At 42.1% G+C, this 25,104-nt stretch overlaps 1 protein-coding gene across 7 annotated transcripts in view; it reads right to left on the reverse strand.

Annotated features, from left to right (window-relative positions):
- The window catches only part of LARS2 (leucyl-tRNA synthetase 2, mitochondrial), a 205,461-nt gene extending 181,237 nt beyond the window's left edge, over nucleotides 1–24,224 (reverse strand). For 6 of the 7 annotated variants that reach the window (XR_010319012.1, XR_010319011.1, XR_002785685.2 and 3 more), the window contains exons 1-3: nucleotides 24,095–24,224; nucleotides 10,901–11,155; nucleotides 4,959–5,087 (exon numbers count right to left, since the gene is read on the reverse strand). Coding sequence is in view for 1 of the 7 variants with exons in the window: in XM_003409701.3 (XP_003409749.1) it covers nucleotides 4,959–5,087; nucleotides 10,901–11,134 (363 nt within the window). In the remaining 6 variants the exon portion in view is untranslated. Of the gene's footprint in view, nucleotides 1–4,958; nucleotides 5,088–10,900; nucleotides 11,156–23,461; nucleotides 23,556–24,094 lie in introns of all 7 variants that reach the window. The other variant, XR_010319013.1, reaches the window with a different exon arrangement.
- Between the last annotated feature and the right edge of the window lie 880 nt (nucleotides 24,225–25,104).

The following is a 25,104-nucleotide window of genomic DNA, read 5'->3' on the forward strand; positions in this document are numbered from 1 at the left end:
TGAAAATATCTCAGCTTCACTAGGATAGCAATCAGGAAGACTCAAATTAAAAACACAATTAGATGCCATTTCCCATCTATGAAATTAGCAAAAATTAAAAAGTCTAACATTACTAAGTTTAAGGGTACAGAGAAGCAAGAATTGTCATTCCCTGCTGGTGGGAGTATAAAGCGATACCAACACTTTGGAAAGCAATTTGGCAAGACGTAGTAACACTGAGGTTGTCACACTCCATGACCCAGAAATGTCACTTTTCACACAGGTGAATAAGAAGTCAAGCACAAGAAGTTCACTGGAGCAAAAATTTGGAAACAATCTAAAACTCCGTCAATGAGAAAATGGATAATTAAATATTGTTATAGTTATACAGCCCTTATAATGCATCAACTAACTCTATAGACATATGCCTGGCTAACGCTTGAAACAAAATACTGAGTGAAAAAAAAAAAAGTACACTATTAGCATCATTTATATATAATTGAAAATGTACAATACTATATATAAGTATGTGTGTATACATATCCTTAAACAATGTATAAAAGTAAAAGCACGAAAACAACTTCAGGATAGTGGTTACTTTGGATTTCAGAATCAGATTGTGGAGGGGTTCAACTATACCTATAACACGTTATATAAAACAAAACAAAAAAAACAGAGCTGAGGCTAATATAACTAAATATTAATATCTATTAAAAAAAATTTTTTTTTTTTTTTATTACACCAGGATGGTAGATCTGGGTATTTGTAACAATGTCCCATGTATTTCTCTGTTGGAAATGTTCATAATTTTTAAAGGATCATATGTAAACTAATGGGGATAGATGAGGCCAACTAATGAAAGGGGGCAAAGAAAAATGAGAAGGCAGCCCAGAACAGAATCTGAGGTAGGGTGGACAAATTCCTTAAAAATACAACTTACTAAAACTGACACAAAAAGAAATAGAAAATCTGAATAGCTCTATATCCATTAAAGAAATAGAATTCATAATTTTAAAGCTTCCCGCAAAGAAAAGTCCAGGCCCAGATGGCTTCACTGGAGAAATGCTATCAAACATTTAAGGAAAAAATAATACCAATATTACACAATGCCTTCAGAAAATAGGAAGAAGGAAACACTTCCTAGCTTGTTTTAATGAGGCCAGCATAATCCTGATACCAAAACCAGACAAAGGTATTACAAGAAAAGAATATTACAGACCAATATCCCTCATGTATATAGGGTTATTTGTATATTGAATACAGCAATATATAAAGAGATGAACACATTATGACCAAGCAGAATTTATCCCAAGAATCCATGGCTGGTTTAATACACAAAAATTGATCAACATAAGTTACCACATTAAAAGATAAAAATCATATATCATCCCAATAAAGGCAGAAAAAGCATTTGAAAAATCAACACCCATTCATGATAAAAATTCTAAGCAAATTAAGAACAAAGGGGAACTTCCTCAGCCTGATAAAGAATGCAACAGAATAGGAAAAGTTTCTGGAGTAAATTGTGAGAAGCCAAAATGCAGGAGAAAAACTTGAGGAGTGGGGTATCATGCCAAGAAGTTTCAAGAAGTGGTCCACTGTATGACATGTTGTGGAGGTTGAGAAAGATGACGATAGAGATCCATGGAGGTCACTGGTAATCTTGAAGAGAGCCAACTCTGTGCATGGGTCACTTCATCTTTTACTTCCCACAAGGCTATTCTTAGTATGCCTTAGAACTACCCCAACATAGCTCTCTATTCAAGAGCAAACAAACCAACAATAGCAAGTTACAGAAAAAGACAAATCTCGCTGAGTTCTTCTTAGGCCCACTGCCTGACTTTCATCCTAAGGCTCCAACATCTCTAGTACAGTAGAAAGCTCAGTGCTTAGGATAAAGCTGGAGCTCAATGACTATTTATTGACTGAACTAATCAATACCTGTGTCAGACTCTGTTTGACAGTCCGATTAGATATCCCTTCTCTCCTCAGAGTGAGGATCATAGAGCCTGAGTCCAATCCTGCTCTATCTCTGGAACTAGTCCTAATCTTGAAAAGGCAAGATTTTAAAATGACGGGGAGCTCAACAGCCTTGCACATTGTTGACAAACTGAGATTTCTGCTTCTCTTTTGCCACTACACTTAAAAATAGCAGGACAGGTTTTCACCAAATTTGCTAGTTATATTTGGGATGCTCTGACTTAAATGTGGGCTATGAAAGTTAACAAGATATTAATTTTGAAAGAACCTGGAGAACAAATCAAAAAAGACAGCTATCTTCAGTAGATCAACTGAAACTGAGGAAGGAAGATAACCCTAGTCTAAAGGCCTGCTAATCACACAGACTAAGACACTGTAACCCAAATAACAAACAGTGGTTTCACACCTAAGGCACAAATCAAGTCACAGGACAGATAATATAGATCGTAGGCAGTGATTTGCCGTCAAGCTGCTTCTCAGAGGGTATCTCTATGCAGCATGCTCCAGGCAGAGGAGAGCAAGAATGCACTTGTTAATTGGTGGCGAATGGTTTTCCTGAGCAGCTGAGAGTAAATCAGTATAAGTAATAATTACAGCTACCACTTACTAAGGAGTTATTATGTTCCAGACATATGTAATATTTTGTTCTACCCTGACAACAACCCTGTGAAGGAGTAATTATTATTACCCCTCTTTTAAAGATGAGGAAAGTGGGATTCAGAGACATTAAATGACTTGAAGAGGGTCATTCAGCTAGCAAGTGGTAGAAGGGGGTCCAAACCCAGGCTGTCCAATTCCAGGATCCAGCCCTAACCTGGGATTCAGTTACAGCAGGGGGACGTCGTCTTGTCTATTGGGCCTGGGCTAACCAGAAGGACCTCAGTACCTCTGGGCCTGGGGCTCTGCCTTGAGCTTCCTCTGTAACCTCCTGTTCCATCCCAGCGTTAGGCTCCTATCACGCCCCTCCGAACACTCATCTGCTAAGTATCCCCCGAACTCTGTTACAAACGTACAGTTTTGCGTATGAGCTTAATCTTCAGTGGTTTGCCTGCACTCACTAATTGTCTGAAATAAGCAGGCATAAGGAAAAAATAGACAATCCAGCTGAAGAATCACAGTTAGATAAAGAATCGTACTTCAGGCAAAGAGCCAATTCATTCTGTGCCACCTCCTTCTAATAAACATAGTAGCAATGATGGAAAGCAATGTCTGGGAAAAATAGCATCTGCCACAAACCAGGGAGACGAACACCTTTGGCCATCTTAAAGTGGAACGTTGAGTTTCTGAATCTGGCAATATAAAGTGATTAACTCTTCACGTGCCAAAGAGATATTTACAGGTTGTCCTCGTTTTTAGGACTACTTCTTGATGGCAGTGTATCTTCAAACCAATTGTGACAACTGATGCACTTGCCTTTCTAAAAGAAAATCTTTACAAAGAACTGGGAGGCAGCAGGTTAATAATATCATTAACCTGCCAGGTTAATATTAGCAATAGCTGGTCAGGTACTGGTAAATGTTTAACAACTGGCTCTCTGAAGGAAAACTAAAAAAAAAAAAAAAAAGCCCTGATTTGTAGCATTTGCTGATTTCCACGGTGTAAATACTCCCACTGTGGTGGAGTTCAAGCTACTAACTTGAATAATGAACACAAAGTTGGGCAAAGATGTGCACAGCCAACTCTCAGGAACTGGTGTGAGCAGGCTCCAGCCCACTGCTAGCAATCACTAATATTTCCTGGTTACACACTATGTGCCAGGTACGTACTAAGTGCTTCACAGTCATCCTCTTTGAATTCTTACAAAAGGCCAATGGGGTAATGTTATGGATTGAATTGTGTCCCCCCAAAATGCATATGAACTTGGCGAAACCATGATTCCCAGTATTGTGATGGTCCACCATTTTGTCATCTGATGTGATTTTCCTATGTGTCATAACCTCTATGACGTTAATGAATCAGGATTAGAGGCAGTTATGTTAATGAGGCAGGACTCAATCTACAAGATTAGGTTGTTTCTTGAGTCAATTTCTTTTGAGATATAAAATAGAGTAGGGAGCAGAGAAATAGGGGGACCTCATGATACCAAGAATGAATAACCAAGAGGGGAGCACATCCTTTGGACCTGGGGTCCCTGTACTGAAAAGCTCCTAGACCAGGGAAAACTGGTGACAAGGACCCTCCCCCAGAACCAATAGAGAGAGAAAGCCTTCCCGTGGAGCTGGCACCTTGAATTTGGACTTCTAGCCTCCTAAACTGTGAGAGAATCAACTTCTGCTTGTTAAAACCATCACTTGTAGTATTTCTGTTATAGCAGCACTAGATAAAACTAAGACAGGTAAGTACTATTTTACCTCCATTTTACAGACGAGAGGAGACTAGGCCTGGGAGAGGCTTACCTGGGAAATTTCAGACTCTGCAAGACCCATGTCAGATTTCCCTCGTTAATAGAGCCTTTCCCGTCTCTCCCAGAATTAAGTTACTCCCCAAATATAGTTTTCTTATAAAATCTTTAATTTTTTCCATTACAAAATAATACATGCTCATTACAGAATATGAAAAGTATAGAACAGAAAAAAAAAATCTCATGGTCCCACCTCCCACCCATATCACATGATCCATATTGGTATTACTGGATCCATTTACTGCCCTGTGCAATGATTACTGTTTATATGTGGCTCACCCCCAGCAGACTATGAGCTCCTCCTGGACAGACATTATGTGTTACCATATTTGTGTCGACATTTCACTCCACCCCCACTCCACCTCCATCCCTAGCTCAACACCCAGCAGGTGGTAGCCCTCCAATTAACGTGAATGCTTTATTACAATGTCTTCTGATTCATAACAGGCAACGCTGAGTCCTTCACGTTTCTCTTCAAAGCTGTGCTAATCTTAACTAACATCTGGTTTCTGCATTTGTCTTTTGAGCACATATGACCACATCCCTATTGTCCTGAGTGAGGTAGCATAGGGCCGTTCCAGCAGGCACTGGTCCTTACCTGCATCCCTCTCATCTTCTGGAACCATGCAATGGTGTCGCTGATGGTGTAGACCCGCATGTGGCCCATGTGCAGCTTGCCAGAAGGATACGGGAACATGGAAAGCACGTAAAACTTGGGCTTTGATTTCTAGGGAAGAATGACAAGCCAATGAGTATTCCCTAAGCATTTACTCAGAACCCTACACACCCATAATATTTTGAAGCTTCATTCAAGGCAATAATTTAACATTTTAAAGGTCCCTTTAAAAAAAAAAAAAAAAAACTGTTCCCATAAAGTGAACTGACAAAAATGTCAAAAACCAAAATTTGAAGTCCTGGTTAAGGCAAAAGAATGTCCGAAATAACGCCAAACGCCTCAGAGTACTAATTACCCATACATATTTTTAAATCTCTCTTTTAATTCTTTCCTTTTTTTCTAAAAAAAGTGGTTCTTTAAGACAACTTCTGGCTAGGTCTAAAAGAACTATCTGTGTTTTCCAAATGAAGCTCTAACACATAGCCAAACCCACTGCTGTCGAGTCGATGCCGACTCCCAGCGACCCTACAGGACAGAGTAGAACTGCCTCGTAGAGTCTCCAAGGAGCGCCTGGCGGATTTGAACTGTCGACCTCTTGGTTAGCAGCCGTAGCACTTAACCACTACGCCACCAGGGTTTCCGCTGTAACACATATACCCATATAATTCAACCAAACAATATGGGTGTATATGGGGGGTTATATATTTTGCTAAGTATTTGAGTGACCAATAATGCACGTGTTGTTTTAGTTGGGTGCCATCCAGTTGATTCTGACTCACAGCGACCCCATGTGACAAAGCAAAGCTGCCCTATAGGATTTTCTAGGCTGTAAAAAAAAAATTTTTTAATCTTTTACAGGAGCAGATCACCAGGTCTTCCTCCTACAGAGCCTCTGGGTGGGTTCAAACCACCAACCCTTCAGTTAGCAGCTGAGTGCTCAACCACTGCGCCACCAGGACTCCTTGATAATGCACACAGCCAAGTGCAATCACGGGAGCAAAAGAAACCAGAAATCAGATTCTCCCCAAGTCTTATTTAAGCCATTAATTTAACTTCCTTCAGCAATAAAACTAAACGAATCCGTAAGCACCACTAATGAGTAGCAAAATAAACTAGAGCGGGAACTTTTCTCTGTTATCTACCAACCATCCTCTAGAAATTACCAACCCCGCTCAAAAAAACCCATTGCCATTGAGTCAAGTCCAACTCACAGTGACCCTACAGGACAGAGTAGAACTACCCTGTAGGGTTTCTAAGGACTGGCTGGTGGATTCAAACTGCAGATCTTTTGGTTAGCAGCCTGAGCTCTTAACCACTCTGCCACCAGGGCTCCAAGGAGTGGTAAGTAAAGCTACCTGAAGGAAGAAAAGGGAGAAAGGGAATCAATAAGGAACCTAGATCACACACAAACTAGAAAATCATCTTGAATGCTGACAGGACAGCTGAGCCGGCTTTATATACACAGGATGGAAAGCAGCACACTAACGGCATGTTTTAATGGGAAATCACAGATCCAGAACCCTTCGGAAAACCCCAGGAGTGAGAGAGAGGCCCTGAAGTCTGTACTTGTAGCCAGACATCAAATTCTGGACTGAGTGGGGACTCAGGACTTAAAAACAGTCTTCAGGAAGGTGACTGACAAATAATCTACTCAGCTGGCAAACAAGTCCCTCAAAGGAGATGCAAGACCTCATGGTGGTAGCACAGACAGTGAAGTAAGAAGTCCGCTCTATTCAAGCCTAACTCCTTTTTGCTATGGATTTGGCCTACTGCCTTTCCTTTGGGAATTTTTAGGGATATGGGAAAACAGCTGTTACAGAGTTCTTCGGGAGCTAAAAAAAAAAAAAAACAGTAAGAATCCTTGATATAGGCTACTTCTTTCTCGTTTTAAAGTTTTCACATTAAAATCATTTTTATTTTATTATAATCACCTGGATTTTATTATATTGCTTTTTTGTACATTATGCTTATTTAACAATCAATCTTGCCCCAAACAATCTCCACTACAGCTTCTTCACTAGCATCTCCTTTCGGTATGTTTGTTCAGTACAGATTAAATTAATAGGGAAATCCAATGATCCAATACATACCAGCTAGGCCGAACTCCAAAACTGAGTTTACAAAAGACATACAGTAAAGCATTGCTAGCAAAAGTCATTCAAATTCATGAGCATTTCTGTTTATTTGGGAAAAGGAATAAAAAAATAAATTAAAAATTTTTATTTTTTTATTTATTCAGCTTACTGCCTGCCCCTGCCTTTGCTTTTCTATGTGAAGTACGTCATTTCTCTCCATGACAATGAAATGGGCTCTCTCTCCTGGGGGTGGAAAGGAGAGAAGGAATTCTGGGAGTCTATGTTATAACTGAGCAGGCATCTGATTGAAATGGGAATTTCCATGATTATATAAAAATGTAAGGATTCGAGTCTTTAAAAGGAACCAAGCTTTTAAGCGATGAGGAAAGGATGGTTTTTATAGGTAGGTCCTGTTGTTTCTGTCAGCTTCTGACTTCAGGAGAAAGGTGGCGTCTGCCTCTTTATAGATCATGCTCTGAAGCTGTCACCAAACCTAAAGGAGGGCCGAGAGGGAGCACCTCAAGGAGTCTGGAGCCCTAGTTCTGTCCTAGCTGGGCCACTAGCTGTGAGACCTGGGGCAAATTCCTTTATCTTTCTGGGCTCAGCTTACCATCTGGAAATCAAAGGTGAGGCCAAAAAAGGTTCCGGGTGAAAGCATGAGCCCAGGAATCAAACGCGTCTGGGTCTGAAACCTGGCTCTGCAATGCTAGTTGTGCCTCTTGGCAAATTACTAAACGTCTCTCTGGACCTCACTTTCTTACCTGAAACATGAGAAAAATAATTATTCCCATTCTTCAGGGTTGTTTTAAGGAGTAATGAATGGAAAGATGGTGCCTGACACACGGTAAAACACTCATTAAATGAAAGTTCTTATTACGATGATGATGGTGATGGTGCTGATATGGAACCCTGGTGGCACAACGGTTAAGCACTTGGCTGCTAGCCAAAAGGTTGGCAGTTCAAGCCCACCCAGCGGCTCCACAGGAGAAAGGACCTGGCAATCTGCTCCCATAAAGATTATGGGAAAACTATATCAGGCAGTTCTACTCTGCCACATGGGGTCTCTAGGAGTCGGAATCAACTTCATGGCACCCAACAACAAGAACATGATGCTGATGGAAAGACATTCAAATTCTAAGTACTCATTTGGGTAGACTTTATATGTGTCTAATACCTGAGGTGGAGCCCTGGTGGCACCAGTGGTTAAGCGTTTGGCTGCTAACCAAGAGATCAGCAGTTTGAATTCACCAGCCACTCCTTGGAAATCCTATAGGGCAGCTCTACTCTGTCCTATAGGGTCGCTATGAGTAGGAATAGACTCGACTGCAATAGGTTTTTAATACCTGAGTGAGAGTCTCTGCATGGTGCAAACAGTCAATGAGCCCAGCTGCTAACCAACAGGTTGGAAGTTGGAGTCCACCCAGAGTTGCCTTGAAAGAAAGGCCTTGTGATCTATTTCTGAAAAATCAGCCACTGAAAACCCTATGGAGCACAGACCTACTCTTACACACATGGTTTCACCATGAGTCAGAATCGACTCAACAGCAACTGGTTTAATACCTGAGCGAGGTTGATCATAAATGCTTCAAAATCTCCCAGCATTCAGTCACATTCTCAGTTCTAATAAAGACACATCCTTGGGTATCTTTTATCAATATAACCCTTCAGTTTATCGTAAAACGTCTTCAGCCACATTTTCTCATTTGATTTTCACAACAATTCTGTGAGATAAACAATGCAGAGACATACTTTGCAATGAAGAGTCTGACAATTAAAGAGAAATGACGTGGCCGAGATCACATTGATTTCTTGTGGCACAGCCAGTATTATGGCCCAAGTCTACAAATTCCTCTAGAATGCTCTCTACTTGACCACCTCCCAAGTCAAACCCTGATAGAGTGCCACTAGGCAATCAATCACACATGGTATCCCTTAAACTACTTCCTCAATTATGGAAACATAGTTTATTTTGATCTATTTTAGTTTTTTTAAAAAACATGCTCAAGAAGAATAAAATGTCAAAAAAAAATTAGTAAGGTACAACTTCAAAATGTTTGGAAGTCACTAAATTATAGTCTAAACCCCAAACAAAAAACAAAAAAGAAAGAAAAACAGAGAAAAGGTTAGTTTTTCTCTTTTACTCTCCTGACTAGAAGTTATATTGCTCCCTAGAGTTTGTTTCCAAATTACATTCAGGTAAAATTAGGCTGGTCACATTGTCATGAAAGCTTTTCACTTCCTAATGAAGTCAAAGTTTTCATCGTACAATTATCCATTACATTCAAACCTAATTTTGTTTTACTTGTTATACAATACATCTCTCAATACCAGATTTTCTTTCTAACCAATGTCCAAAACCATCCTTCAGTTTACCACAAATAGCCCCCTCACATTTTTTACAAGGACCAATCTCAGAGAAAGAACGCATCTGACAAGAGAGAGAATCAGGAGACAGGGAAAGGGAAGTTCTAGTGAAGTGGGTGGCACACAGTGTTAAGCTCTGCACTACTAACCAAAAGGTTAGCAGTTCAAATCCCCTCCTCCACAGGTACCTCAGAAATACGGCCTGGCGATCTGCTTCAGAAAAATCACAGCCTTGAAAACCCTATGGAGCAGCTCTACTCTGCACACATGGGGTCGCCATGAGTCAGAATTGACTTGATGGCAACTAACAACAACAAGAAGTGAAGTGGGGTTTTATGCAGTTATACTTACACAACTGCTTGCCTTTGGCCTAAGCTCTTTAATTAAACACAGGAGGACTATATTATTTGTCTGGTAACTATTACAGAGGGGGAAACCCTGGTGGCGTAGTGGTTAAGTGCTATGGCTGCTAACCAAAGGGTTGGCAGTTTGAATCCACCAGGAGCTCCTTGGCAACTCTATGGGGCAGTTCTACTCCGTCCTATAGGGTCACTATGTGTCGGAATCGACTCGACGGAACTGGGTTTGGTTGGTTTTTGGTTATTACAGAGGGTAAGTCAGAATCTAAGAGTAAAACCCGATCTTCCAGTGTTTTGCTCTGCTCAGATACAAACATTTAATGTAACAAATGACATCTCCCATTTGTCATTTTGACTAATATTGAGAGGAAAGGGTTAAGTTCTCTAAGACTGATGCCCAGCAGGCTGGCCTTCCAGAGAAGGAGCCAACTGGCCTTCTGCAGAGCACTCCATGGAAACTGGCCACAGACAGGTACTTCAGACAATTCATCCAGGCAGAGTGCTGAGACGTTGCATCAGGACCAGAGGCCACGGGTCCACTAACTCATTCAGCTACAACTGCAAGGGTGGACCCTAGACCCTGAACTCACCAGTGGAGAGGCTGGTATACCCCAAACCATGATGCTGAGGTGGTAGAACAGGGTTGGAGGCCAAGGTCATAGAGGGGAGGGAAGGGTACTTCTCAGAACATGCAGCTTAAAAGTTCCACAGCTGAGGAACCCAGATCCACAGCTGACCCTGCCAGATCCCTGGGTGCCACCCCACCATGCAGTGGGCCATGATCGTAAGTTTCCCCCAGTAAATGTTGCTCCAGAACGCATGGTATGGGTGCTGCCTGCCATTCACTTTGTATGCACAACAGTACCATGTACACAGCCACCCGTCGGAAAAGCTTCTCACCACTATCCTCGTATCATCTTGTTGACCCCTCACAGGTGCCACAGGAAGTAGGTGGGCACCTCTAGTACTACCCTCCATTTTAGATAAGAACACTAAGCACAGGGAGATTCAGTAATTTGGTTCAAGGTCACATACTTAGTAAGTTATTTGAACTCAGGCAATATGACCAGAGTCCCAGCCCTTAGTGCCTCTTCTCGCCAATCTCAGAATCTCTTGGACTACTCACATCGGTGTCTGAAATTTTGGAAACCTGCTCCTTTATTCGTTGATACCACCATTTCTCCACGTCCTTTCTTGTCTGCAATGTATACTGCCTCGTCCACTCTCCGGTGACACTGTAAATACTTCTGGCACATCCTGGAATTACTCTCCTTTCCCACTTGATGATGTCCGGTCCGCCAGTTAGCTGCCTTTTCAGAAGTGATGCATAAAAACCAAGTCTCTGCCAAGCAGAAGCCATTCTTCGGATGGCAGGAAGGCCCTGAAAGAAAAGGCAAAAAGTCTAATTAAAAGCTGCCCGAACCCTCCTGGGAGCTTGCCCTCTCACTCAGCACAGCCCCGGTGCTCTAGGCCCATTCACATGCTTTCCTTTTATTTTTTAATGCTGTCCTTGCCTGAAAAGAATACTTCAGAAGTTAAATTCAACTTAATTCAAACATTCTATGGAAAATATAAAGGTGATCCGTGCCCCTAAAACACCAGAGACACAAAACCCACAGAAGGTCAAATGGAGGCCACCACCTGGTCAGCTCCTGCCACAGCATCCCGGGTTGCGTGGGAGGCCATGGCATCCCCTGTCCCCTCTCCCTGAGGCCAGCCCAGGGTCTGTCCAGCAGGCCTCACTTCCCATCTCTCCAGAAGAGCTCCAAGCACATCATGGCCTGGGCTCAGGCTCAAATATCAGAAGGTCTCCCACGAGGACTCCAGACTAAACTACTATTAGTGCTTTTTATACATATTATGAGTTAGCTATATCTCCTATAGGCTGAGCCAGATAATAACTACTATTTAGAAGACTGTTTATTCATTTACGAAACGCCTATTGAGTGCCGCTAGGTCCACACACTGTCCTCTACACTGGAGAGACAGCAGGAACAAAAACAAAGGCCCTGCTTTCATGGTGCTTACATACTAGTAAGAAAAAGCAGACAACACACAAACGAAGAAATATATACTCTAACATGTAGCAGGAAACCCTGGTAGCGTAGTGGTTAAGTGCTACAGCTGCTAACCAAGAGGTCGGCAGTTCGAATCCACCAGGTGCTCCTTGGAAACTCTATGGGGCAGTTCTACTCTATCCTATCGGGTCACTATGAGTCAGAATCAACTTGACGGCAATGGGTTTGGTTTTAGTAAATGTGTAGCAGTGGTGAGTGCTATGAAGGCAAGTGAGCAGGGTGAGAGGATCAAGAAGGGGCACTAGAGGAGTCAGGGAAGGAAGGCCTCTTTACTGACTACTGATGCCTAGAAATTGAACCAAATTTCAAGTCATTTTTTGGAACCCAAGCCATAGGTTGAGGCCCACTAGAAGAGCCAATTGCGATTCAAAATTCAATTTTAATGTTTCTTTGGCTTTCTCCACAGGTAAATTTCGGAAATGATTTCATTGAAGAAGTTTCAAGTTTCTATCACTGTTTAAAGGGCTGAGGGCAGACTGCATTAAATATTTAAGATTTATGACTAAATAGCCTCCACTTTCTGCCATTTTTCATAACAGCATTCAAGAAGTGCTACAGTGAAAGAAACAGATGAAAACAGACCTCATAAAACCACAATAGAAATAAAGGAAGAACCTGGCACCCTGAACTGGTATCAATTCTTTGATTCTACTAGGATTTGACCTATTTCACAAAGATGCTGGATCATGGCTATTGCCAAACCAAACCAAACACATTGCTGTCGAGCTGATTTCGACTCACAGAGACCCTACAGGACAGAGCAGAACTGCCCCACAGGGATTCCAAGGATCGGGTGGTAGATTTGAACTGCCACCCTTTTTGGTTAGCAGCCCATCTCTTAACCACTTTGCCACCAGGGCTCCATGAATGTTGCCAGGAGGGCTAATTACAGGCTAATCAAAGTGGATTTCACACTCACATAAAATGGCATCACAGTGTTGGCATTTTACAAGTTAGTCTGACAAAGTTCTTGACATACCAATTCTCACTGTATTTAATGCCCCTTGTTTCTTTGGGAGTGGAGTAAAAGACAGGCTTAAAAAAAAAAGTCTTTATCATTTAGGATTAGCAATTTTAAAGTGTGTAGACATAGATGTAGACATTAGGGTGAACCATATGCAATTTGTTGACTATCAACAATTTCAGTTGACCAACCTCATATATACACTTTATACAAGAAGGAGGGGAGTCTGGGTGGCACAAACAGTTAAGCACTTTCAGTTGGCAGTTCAAACCCACCCAGAGGCACCTCAAAAGATAGGCCTGGTGATCTGCTTCCAGAAGGTCACGGCAACCAAAATTCTATGCAGCAGCTCTACTCTACACAACGGGGTCACCATGAGTCAGAATCTATTGACAGCAACAACAATAACATATGAAATTTGTTGAGTATCAGCAATTCCATATGACCAACCTAATATATGCATACTTCATACGATAAGAACAATTGCATTTATTTGTAAAGGGGGGGGTTGTTATATATTTGAGCTACCCACAGGTGTCACAGATTTTCTCTTTGCTAAGTCAGCACTTCCATACCTTGGCAAGCCAAAGAACGCCAGTTGAGCAGAAAGAGATGCTTACCACTTCTCTCCTACGTAGTGTTCTCCAAGAACACATAAGGAGAGTGTTCTGGGCTATTCTCTCAAATAGAAACAATGGGAAACAACAAAATTATAACAGTACAAATTGACCAGAACTGCAGTCTCACAATTTTTGGTATTAATGCTATAACCAGCATTAGCTATTGTGACCAATAAAGCAGCAGGGAGCACAGACAAATGGCCAGTATAACCCATATGAAGGGACATCAGCGTATCACTTAAAATTCTCATCCTGCCTCTCTAATCTACTCATACTGTATACCAAATCATAAACCGCATGTAACAACACTCCCTGCCTACACAAGAACAAGCTGTCTAAGAAGCTTTACATAATGCCTGGCTCGCTAATAACTTCTCCTTTGCATAAAGCAATAGAACAGACTAGAGAACCCTGAAATGAGGTATTTCGTAGAATTTAAAGCTGATAAAGAAAGAAGCATAAGCAGATTGTAAGTGATAGATTATTCAATGAACAGGAAAAAAGGGTCAAATCAGAGCCTCCCCTCAAACCTTAGACTGAAGTAAATACAAGATGAAGGATTCTTATTAAAGGACCACAAAACAAGAAGAAAACACAGATGAGTATTTAATAAATCTTTAGGAGGGGCAGGATGTTCTGTCCTGAGCAGAAAAGCAATGGGAGGATTCACATAAGACAGCGCTAGTAAATCTGACTAGGTAAAAATGGAAAAGCTCTAGACATCAAAAACATCAGGAACCAAATCAAAAAGAAAACAACTGGGAGAAAATGTTCACCAAAACTGCGACAGCAAAAGGTTATCCTACTCTGTGATTCGCACGTGAGTTCACATGTGAGAAGAGAAACACTGAGGACATAATTTAAAAACTGGGCAAAGGAAAACAGGAAAGGGGAAATACAGACGACTAATAAATAGACACAGTGGCTGCAACACTGGGCTCAAACATAGCAACGACCGTGAAGGTGGCACAGGACCGGGCAGTGTTTTGTTCTGTTGTGCATGGGGTTGCTATGAGCCAGAACTGACTCAACAGCACCTAACAGCAACAATAAATACATTTTAAAAAAAGATCAACTTCACAACTAATCAAAGAAATGCAAATTAAGACAAGAGGGAGTCATAAAAAAATGAAATATTTTGCTTGTCAGACCGGCAAAAAACTGTTAAATGAGAAGAAATAACGTTTTTATATACTTCTGGTGGGAATGTAAACTGATTCTACCTCTCTGGGGAGCCATCTAGCAATGTGTCAAGACCCTTTAAAAAAAAGTTCATATTCTTTGTGTCAGGGGTCCCCAAGATCACCCCCAGGTTTGATGATTTGCTTGGAGCACTCATAGCACTCAGCGTGCAGTTGTACTCATGGTTACAACTGATTACAGTGAAAGGACATTGTTGCTATTAGGTGCTCTCAAGTCGATTTTCAACTCATAGCAACTCCATATGACAGAGCAGAACTGCCCCACCGGGTTTTCTAGGCTGTAATCTTTATGGAAGCAGATCACCAGGTCTTTCCCTCAAAAGCCGCTGGGTAGGTTTAAATCGCCAACCTTTCAATTAGCAGCTGAGAGCTTAACTGTTGTGCCAAAAAGATGTTAACACAAAATCAGCAAAGAGAAAAGGCACATAGAATGAAGTCTGAGGGAACCAGGTGCAAGCTTACAAGAGTCCTCTCCCAGCAGTCACACAGAAACCAAAACCTGTTGCCATGAGGTGATTCTGACTCACAGTGACTCATAGTGTGCAGAGTAGAACTGCCCCATAGGGCTTCCAAGGAGCACGTGGGGGACTTGAACTACCCACCTTTTGGTTAGCAGCCATAGGTCTTAACCATTGTGCCACACTTAACTCCCCCTGCAACAAGATGTAACAACATGTGTGAAATGTTATCACCAGAGACTCAATGCCCAGGGTTTTTACTGGGGACTGAAGTCCCTGGGAGGCACGAATGGTTAAGCCCTCAATTACCAACTGAAAGGGTGGCAATTCAAACCCACCCAGAGGTGCCTCAGAAGAAAGGCCTGGCAATCTGCTTCCAAAAGGTCACAGCCATGAAAACCCTGTGGTTCAGTGCTACTCTGCACACAGAGTCACCATGAGTTGAAACAGACTCAATGGCAACTGGTTTGGTTTTTTGATTTGTTGGTGCCACATAGGTACCCTCTGCCTAACTTGTTAACAAAACTCCAGACTCCCAGAAGGTGTTCAGCATAAACCACATTGTTAGTGCAAACAGTTTAGGCGCAGGGAGCCACTCGTACCAGTTAGGGTAGTGTGACTGCTCCCAAAACCCAAGTTCCCAGATTCCAGCCAAGGGCCGATCTTGTAAGCAGGCCTTTTTTAAGAATAGCAGTCTTATGCCCGCTGTACTAACTTTTCTGCATACCCTTTGACCCAGTAATAGAGCTTAAGGAAATAATCAGACCAGCATTTACACACAAGCCTCTTCACCCTAAATGTTCAACGGTGAATCATGGGATAGTCACGAGACAGCACAGTGTACAGCCATTAAAAACTTCTTTTCAAGGACTTTTTAATGACAACAGGGATCTGCTTCTGTTATGTTTAATGCAGAAAGTAGGACAAGGAACAAGTGACGTGATCACAGTTACATGAGCACACATATACGCGCGCGCACATACACACACACAAACTTCTTCCTAGAGTGGAGTCTAATGGAACACTAGTCCCGAGTGAAACTTAAAAATGGGTTCCATATCACATAGTGGGGGAAATGGCAGATACCATATCCTGTGCGTAGACACTGACAATGCACGTTAGCCTATTAAGTTTCTGAGGAATCTAACTTTTAGAAAACAAAATATAACGTCAACAAAAATTGTACCTATTTCAATGTTTCCATCACTCCACAGCAAAGACCACCAGCGCTGCCACCTTCACAAGAGCTTCCAATCAGCTTTTCAGGGCCTTGCTTTTGTGTGTGTGGAGAAGGGGCAGAGATTGGCTTTAATGTATTTGTTGTTGTTAGGTGCCATCAGTCGGTTCCAAATCATAGCGACCCTATGTACAACAGAACGAAATATTGCCTGGTCCTGTCCCATCCTCACAATCATTGCTATGTTTGAGCCCATTATTACAGCCACTGTGTCAAACCGTGTCATCGAGGGTCTTCCTCTTTTTCACTGGCCCTGTACTCTGCCAAGCATGATGTCCTTCTCCAGGGACTGGTCCCTCCTAATAACATGTTCAAGCCATTTTCACTTCCAAGGATCGTTCTGGCTGTACTTCTTCCAGCACAGATTTGTTCCTTCTTCCGACAGTCCATGGTACATTTAATATTCTTTGCCAACACCATAACTCAAAGGCATCAATTCTTCCTTATTCACCGTCCAGCTTTCACATGCATATAAGGCAATGAAAACACCATGGCTTGGGTCAGGTGCAAATTAATCCTCAAAGTAACATCTCTACTTTTTAACACTTGGAAGAGGTCCTTTGCAGCAGATTTACCCAATGCACCTTTTGATTTCTTGACTGCTCCTTCCAGGGGCATGGATTATGGATCCACGAAAAATGAAATCCTTGACAATTTCAATCTCTTCTCCATTTATCATGATGTTGCTTATTGGTCCAGTTGTGAGGATTTTTGTTTTCTTTATGTTGAGGTGTAATCCATACTGAAGGCTGTGGTCTTTGATCTTCATCAGTAAATGTTTCAAGTCCTCTTCACTTTCAGCAAGCAAGGCTGTGTCATCAGTGTAACGCAGGTTGTTAATGAGTCTTCTTCCAATCCTGATGCCCCGCTCTTCTTCTAGTCCAGCCTCTCAGGTTATTTGCTCAGCATATAGACTGAATAAGTATGCTGAAAGGATGCAACCCCGACACACACCCTTCCTGATTTTAAACCATGCAGTATCCCCTAATTCTGCTCAAATGACTGCCTCTTAGTCTGTGTACAGGTTTCTCACAAGCACAATTAAGTGTTCTGTCATGCCCATTCTTATCAATATTATCCATAATTTGTTGTGATCCACACAGCCAAATGCCTTTCATAGTCAATAAAACACAGGTAAAAATCTTTCTGGTATTCTGGAAGCTATTTGGTTACCCTGAAATCTAGGTGATACCTGCACATGGTAAAAAATTCAAAAAATGTAAGTTCCATTCCCTCCTATAGTCATTCATTTCCCATCCCTAGAGACAACAAATGTTATCAGATTCTTCTAGATCCTTCCAGAAACATTCTATGCATCTGCAAACATAGACAACAAACATATGCACTATTCAGTCATCACCCCCACCTGTCAGTTTGTCATACTATGGGGGCTGTGATGCTGGAAGCTATGCCACTGATATTCAGATATTCAGAACAATATCATTAATATCACATGCAAGCAAAATTTTGCTGAAGATCATTCAAAAACGGCTGCAGCAGTATATCGACAGGGAACTGCCAGAAATTCAGGCTGGTTTCAGAAGAGGATGTGGAACCAGGGATATCATTGCTGATATCAGATGGATCCTGGGTGAAAGCAGAGAATACCAGAAGGATGTTTACCTGTTTTATTGACTATGCAAAGGCATTCGACTGTGTGGATCATAACAAACTATGGAAAACACTGCGAAGGATGGGAATTCCAGAACACTTAATTGTGCTCATGAGGAACCTTTACATGGATCAAGAGGCAGTTGTTTGGACAGAACAAGAGGATACTGATTGGTTTAAAGTCAGGAAAGATGTGGGTCAGGGTTGTATTCTTTCACCATACCTATACAATCTGTTTGCTGAGCAAATAATACAAGAAGCTGGACTATATGAAGAAGAATGGGGCATCAGGATTGGAGGAAGACTCATGAACAACCTGCGTCACGCAGATGACACAACCTTGTTTGCTGAAAGTGAAAAGGGCTTGAAGCACTTACTAATATAAGATCAAAGACCACAGCACCTCAACATAAAGAAAACAAAAATCCTCGCAACTGGACCAATGAGCAACATCATGATAACTGGAGAAAAGATTGAAGTTGTCAAGGATTTCATTTTACTTGGATCCACAATCAACAGCCATGGAAGCAGCAGTCAAGAAATCAAAAGACGCATTGCATTGGGTAAATGTGCTGCAAAGGACCTTTTTAAATTGTTGAAGGGCAAAGATGTCACCTTGAAGACGAAGGTGCGCCTGACCCAAGCCATGGTATTTTCAATTGCATCATATGCATGTGAAAGCTGGACAGTGAATAAGGAAGACCAAAGAAGAATTGATGCCTTTGAATTGTGGCGTTGGTGAAGAATATTGAATATACCATGGACTGCCAAAAGAACAAACAAATCTGTGTTAGAAGAAGTAAAACCAGATTGCTCCTTAGAAGCAAGGATGGCGAGACTGCGTCTTACGTACTTTGGACATGTTGTCAGGAGAGATCAGTCCCTGGAGAAGGACATCATGCTTGGCAGAGTACAGGGTCAGCGGAAAAGAAGAAGACCCTCAACGAGGTGGGCTGCAACAATGAGCTCAAGCATAACAACGATTGTAAGGATGGCACAGGACCGGGCAGTGTTTCGTTCTGTTGTGCATAGGGTCGCTATGAGTTGGAACTGACTCGACGGCACCTACTAACAACAACAACATTCAGTCATCTTCTCTGACTCACATATGTTAGCATACTCACTGCTTGGCACCTCGAGTGCCTCATTCTTAACTACAAATGGACAGCCATGGATCTCTAGACAGTGCGGAAAGTCTGCAAGTTGAGGGAGCCTAATTGAAACAAATTAAAAAAAATGACCTGAGAGGGAAAAGACATCACAGAGATCAGAAGAAAACTTGAGGAAAAAATACTTCAATTCTCATCCTCAGAGAAACTCAAGACAATACTGCAGCCATAAAACAGGGCAGAGAATAAGCATGAAGCTTTTCAAAATTAAAAAAGATATGAAAATTAGGGACTCAGTCTAGGAGGGCCAGCATCCAAGTGATTTTTCGATGGAACACAGCAGAGCTGTTCCCACCTTTTTGCACCTGCTCTTCTCTATCCCTGAAGCTCCTCCCCCAGGCCTTCTGTACTGCTCCTTCTTTCATTTCCCTGAGACCTGCTCAAACCTCCCCTTGTCAGAGAGACCTTCCCAACCACCCATCTACAACAGCACCTTCTAGTCCCTCACCCAGCTTTGTTTTTCTCCAGAGCACGCGTCCTTCCTGGAAATCATTTTACATAGCCAGTTGTTTACTTGTTTATTATCTATCTCCTCAACTAGATAAACAGAACTATTTATCCAGCTGAGTGCAGGGCACCTGTTTATCTTATTTGCTGTTGTTGTTGTTGTGCACCATCAAGTCAATTCCAGCTCATATGGACCCTACAGGACAGAGTAGAACTGCCCCATAAGGTTTCCTAGGCTGTAAACTTTCTGGGGACAGATCGCCAGGTCTTTTCTCCCAAGGAGCAGCTAGTGGGTTCGAACTGCTGACCTTTCGCTTAGCAGCTGAGCGTTTAACCATTGTGTCACCAGGGCTCAGAGGGAAATGAGGCAGGATCATATGGAAATGCTAAGGCCACTTGAGATTTGTAACCACATGGTTGTCAGCACGTCCTTTTCTCCTGCCAGCTTCAGCCACTTGGGTCTCGGCATGGAGCAGGCAGAGGGTTGGCTTTAACCAGGGTTGGGATTTTGCTAGGTGAGTACCAGAGGCAGAGAAGGGCAAAGAAACTGGGAGTTCATGCAACGGAATAAATATAGTGAGGGACCAATGGAATCCTGGCTGGGTATAGAGGAAGCGAGAATGGAGAGGTAGTGGTGGACAACGAAAATGGTTGGTTAATGTATTCCAGGTATTGACAGAGACAATGAATTGCTGGAAAATCCTACAGCCTCGAAACTCCATGGGGCAAGAGATCGTTATGAGTTGAAATCAATAGTACCTAACAACAGCAATGTGCTTGTTTACCTAACAAAATAAGTATTAACAATATAACCTTATGGTGGGGGTGGGGAAATATCCACAAGAGTCTATCAAGGTGTATAATCTCTTACAAATTTCATCTTTGCTCATAATACCTATTACAGAGAAGCCACTCTCTGTGAATGGTGCACCACGTACTAACCATAATTCTTATGTCTAACAGGCACCAGTAAAATTAGCTTCTGTACCAGAAAATTTTAAAATCAGACCTGTCTATCCTGCATCCTGGACCATACCAGGTGTTAGTAGCTATGACACCAGGACTAAGGCATCTATTTTTAAGATAATAATTTGGCTGTAAAGTTTTTTTTGTTTTTTTAATATAAGATTTTAATAATTTTGCTATTGAAAACATCTGGCTTTGAGTCATTCAGCTGGCTTATGACCAGTCATTATCTCTCAGCAACCACCTTGATTACTCAGGAATTCTTGCATAGTGAGACAAATCTACAAATTAAACAAAATTTTATGTTCACTAAATTTAAAAGTCAAGTAAATTGACATAGTGCTTTATCTTGTAAACATTTACTCAAACACTGATTAATTTCAATTTTCATATTTTGCAGCAATTTCTTAAAGAGCACTTGAAGTGCTCAAAATGCTTCACAGCCCCTAACAGATAAAATGGTCTTGCAAGTCCTCGTCCTACAAAGGAGTGAACGAACATCAATTTAGCACACTGCCTCCGAAAGGCTCTCCTCTATCATACGCTTTCAGCTGGTGCATCTCCAAGTAAACATTAGGCTATTCTCTGGGGATGATGCTAAGGGTTGCTGGGAGACCTTCCAAACTCTTCCCAGTTCACTTCAGTCTACTTCCTGCACTCTCCACACTAAGTGGCCCAGGCATAAATCCTGGTGGCGTAATGGTTAAGCGCTGTAGCTGCTAACCAAAAGGTCAGCAGTTCAAATCCACCAGGCACACCTTGGAAACTCTATGGGGCAGTTCTACTCTGTCCCAAAGGGCCGCTATGAGCCAGAGTCGACTCAATGACAGTGGGTTTACTTTGGTTTTGGTTTACTCCCTCTTGATATTTTCTCAGACCATGGAGTCACACTACTAAACAGCAAGGAACTGATTTTCTGGCCAAGGTAAGCCTAGAAGGAAGTTATGGGGCAGGAGGAGTCATAAACCACTTCTTCAGAGATAAGTATAAAGTTATCTAACACAACTTAACCTGAACTTGCCTCCTCTAAAATAAATAAATAAATAAAAGAGTTAGGACAAAAAGTCAATGGGAGAGAGTGTTTCTTTCTTGTGACCCAAAATATAAAGAAAATTCAATTACAACCCTGAAGAACTTAAAAGCTTTTGAATCCAACACACACTATGTTTCAATCTTGCAGTTACTGAAAAAATGACAATGCCAATATTGAGTCAGTTATTGATGGAATACTAAGGATTTTAATATGTAAGAATACAAAACAAGGGCCACCAAATTGTGATGTATGACCCCATCCAAAGTCTACTTTATTATTGTTCCCTAATTGATTCATAAAAAAATGAATCACATACATATGAAACTATGATCAGTGGTTAGATCTGGGAGGTGGATTACAGGACATTTCTGGTATATATACATTTTTTCTTTGTGTAATAGTTGAATAAATAATAATGAATGCACATAACTTTTAGTATTTAAAAAAGGGCTTATTTTTATATGGGATCAAATTGACAACAGCAACTCAAAAGATTAAACAGGAAACTTAAGGGACAGTGAGTTTATGTCCATGGGAGAGGAACAACTCAAAAGGAGGGTGAGAATGGTTATACAACTTGAATAACGTAATCAATGTCACCAGATTTTACATGTAAAAATTGCTGAATCGGTATATGTTTTGCTGTGTATATTCTCAACAAAAACAAAATAAGTAAAATTAATTAAAAAAAATAAAGGACTTATTTTTAAAAGAATAAACCATAGACACTACCAACCATTCTAACCAGGGACAAAATAGAAGGTCCCGGTTAAAATGGGAGAAAAATGTAGGACAAAGCTCAAATTCATAAAAAAGACCAGGCTTACAGGACTGATAGAAACTAGAGGAACTCCCAAGACCATCACCGTAAGATACCCTTTTAACCTGGAACTGAAGACACGCCCCGCTGTCACCTTTCAGCCAAATAATTGATTGGCCTATAAAATAAACAATAACACCAGTGAAGAATGTGGTCCTTTAAACAATCAAATATATGAGACCAAACGGTCAACCTTTACCCAAAAGCAAAGATGAGAAGGCAAGGAGAGGCAGGGAAACTCGATGGGCAGAAACAGGGCAGGCTAGTAGGGACTGTATTCAATGTCACTGAACAACATGTGCATGAATTGTTGAATGGGAATCTAATTTGTTGTGTAAACTTTCATCTAAAATACTATACTAAAAAAAAAAAAAAAAAAGAAGGAAAATAAACAACAACCTGCAGAACTGAAAATCAAAGCCAAACCCACTGCTGTTGAGTGGATTCTGACTCATAGCAACCCTATCCAACAGGTTAGAACAGTTTCCAAGTCTGTAATCTTTTCAGAAGCAGATTGCCACATCTTTCTCCTGAGGAGTGGCTGGTGGGATTGAACTGCCCACCTTTTGGTTAGCAGCCAAGCGCTTTAACCACCACACCACCAGGGCCTTAAAAATCTGGTCGAGTGTATATTTTGACTCTCAGCGGAGACCTCAATGGATCAATTGCAAATTCAACATGTATTAAGTAGTGGAGAGCCTGGTGTAAGCGGGATACTGATTGGGAATCAGTGAACTTCCTGGGGCTCAGCTCTATTCCCTTCCTCTACTTCCCAGGCCCTGCTCTAGACCTCTGCCAGTACCCCTCCATCAAAGCCCTAATGGGCTCTGCCTCTTCCTGGTATCAAGAAGCAACCGTTTAATTAGAGGACTGTGAGTCCAGTCTCAAGGGATAAGACAGATAGCAAAGGTGTGGCTCTTGTCCTGCACTTACGATCAATTTGGCCTTTTTCTTTCTCAGCTCTGGCTCTTCCAGTTCCTTCCTCAAGTGCCTGGAATCTTGTCCCTTCTTCAACATCCTTCCAAAACATCACTCCCCACTACTCCACCCCTCTTCAGAGTCAGCTCTGACCCCAGCCTCACCTGGGGTGTACTGTTGAGGTTTGAGAATTATGGCCAGAGAAGGAGGGGCCTGAGGAATGGACCCAAAATGACAATCATGTATGGGCAGAGATACCTAGATTTTGTGACAAAAAAAAAAAATACATATATTATTATCTTGGCTTCTGCAATTACTAATTCCGCGTGTGACCTCAAGCAATTTCCTCTGGAACCTCAGCTTTCCTCTCTGTAAGATGAGGGGTAGACTCAGATGATCTCTGCGGATCTTCGGGTCCTAACATTCTACGTCAATACTCTGTGGGCACAGAGATGCACTGAATGACCTTTAACCGGGTCCAAACCCCCAGCCCAAGAAGCAGAAATCCAAGGATGAACTGAGTGAGGGAGAGTAGGAGAGAACTTTTGTGCGATACTGTGCGTACATGTCAGTGCTTCCGAGAAAGGGTTCAGAGCTATCAGCGGGATCTGTGGCTCAAAGAGCCTGAAGACCCCGATCTCTGAGTCTTTATCCAGTTCGGAAATTGCACGGCTCCGGGACCACCTAACCCAGCCCACACCTTCTCTTCCTGCCTCCAATAAGTCAGAACCTCCTCATTCGGGTGAGAGGAGATCGGGCCTCGTGTCTCGTCTCGCTGAGCCGGGCCAGGGGGTTACCTGATCACAGGCTGTGGCCTGCGGCTTCTCCACGCCTAGGATCCCGCCTTTAGACAGACACGTCCCTACGAGTCACCATGGGAGCCGCCATGTTGGCAGAACAACAACTTTATTGACACCAGCCGCCGCAGACACAAACACGCGGGAATGCTGCCGGGTTAGGAGGGAGTGCCGCCCCGCCTCCGATTCCCAGCAGCCCGTGGGGCAGAGGCATTTTGTTCGGGGCCTCAAGGTCCGCCGCCTGATGCGGAACCCGCTGATTTGGCCCCGGCCGTTCCGGCAGTGTTTGGCGTCAGTATAGCTCTGGGTTCCTGGGGGTCAGATTATTCAAGTTGAAGCAAACGTGTGAGAGCAGTCAATTTAGCGGCCCCAGAATGAATTTATCGGCAGGTGGTGGAAAGAAAGCTGGGAAAGTCCAAAGCCCAGGGTTCGAATCCCAGCGTAGCTACTACTGCTTACTGGGCTTGGGCAGATGCCTTTCGCTCTTGATCCGTAGTGTACCACATGATGGCTAAGCCTCTTCCACTATATTTCGTGATCTCAGGAGGGTAATTACCTGGCCGGTACAAGATTGGGAATAAAGTGTACTATTCTCTCCTGATGTAAGTGGGCCAGGAGTCAGGAAAGCATGATGCCTGACCCATGACATTTCTAGAGGAGTTTATATATCTGAGTACCCCATCTCCACCTCCTCAAGTGTTTCTCTCCTGCTCCAGCTCTTTACCTGGGTGCTGTAAAGCTTGATGAAAAGAATTGCAAAGCACCAGTGATGTTAAATTTCCCCCCAAAAGTAAAAGCTGTTCAAAGGTGAGTTTGAAGAACACATATACATAGACTACTGGGAATGCTGAAGCGGATTTGCTAATTGTGCAAAACTGGTTGATAGCCTACAGGGCAATAAAAAGTTTGGGAGTCATGTCTTTCTATAGGACTGAAATCCATTGTACCTCTATCAGGCAAAAATTTATCCCATTGCTGTTCTTATTTTACATCTTCTACTCTTGCAAAGC

This window comes from Loxodonta africana, chromosome 22 (genome assembly GCF_030014295.1).
Source record: "Loxodonta africana isolate mLoxAfr1 chromosome 22, mLoxAfr1.hap2, whole genome shotgun sequence".
In the NCBI taxonomy this organism is placed as follows: Eukaryota; Metazoa; Chordata; class Mammalia; order Proboscidea; family Elephantidae; genus Loxodonta; species Loxodonta africana.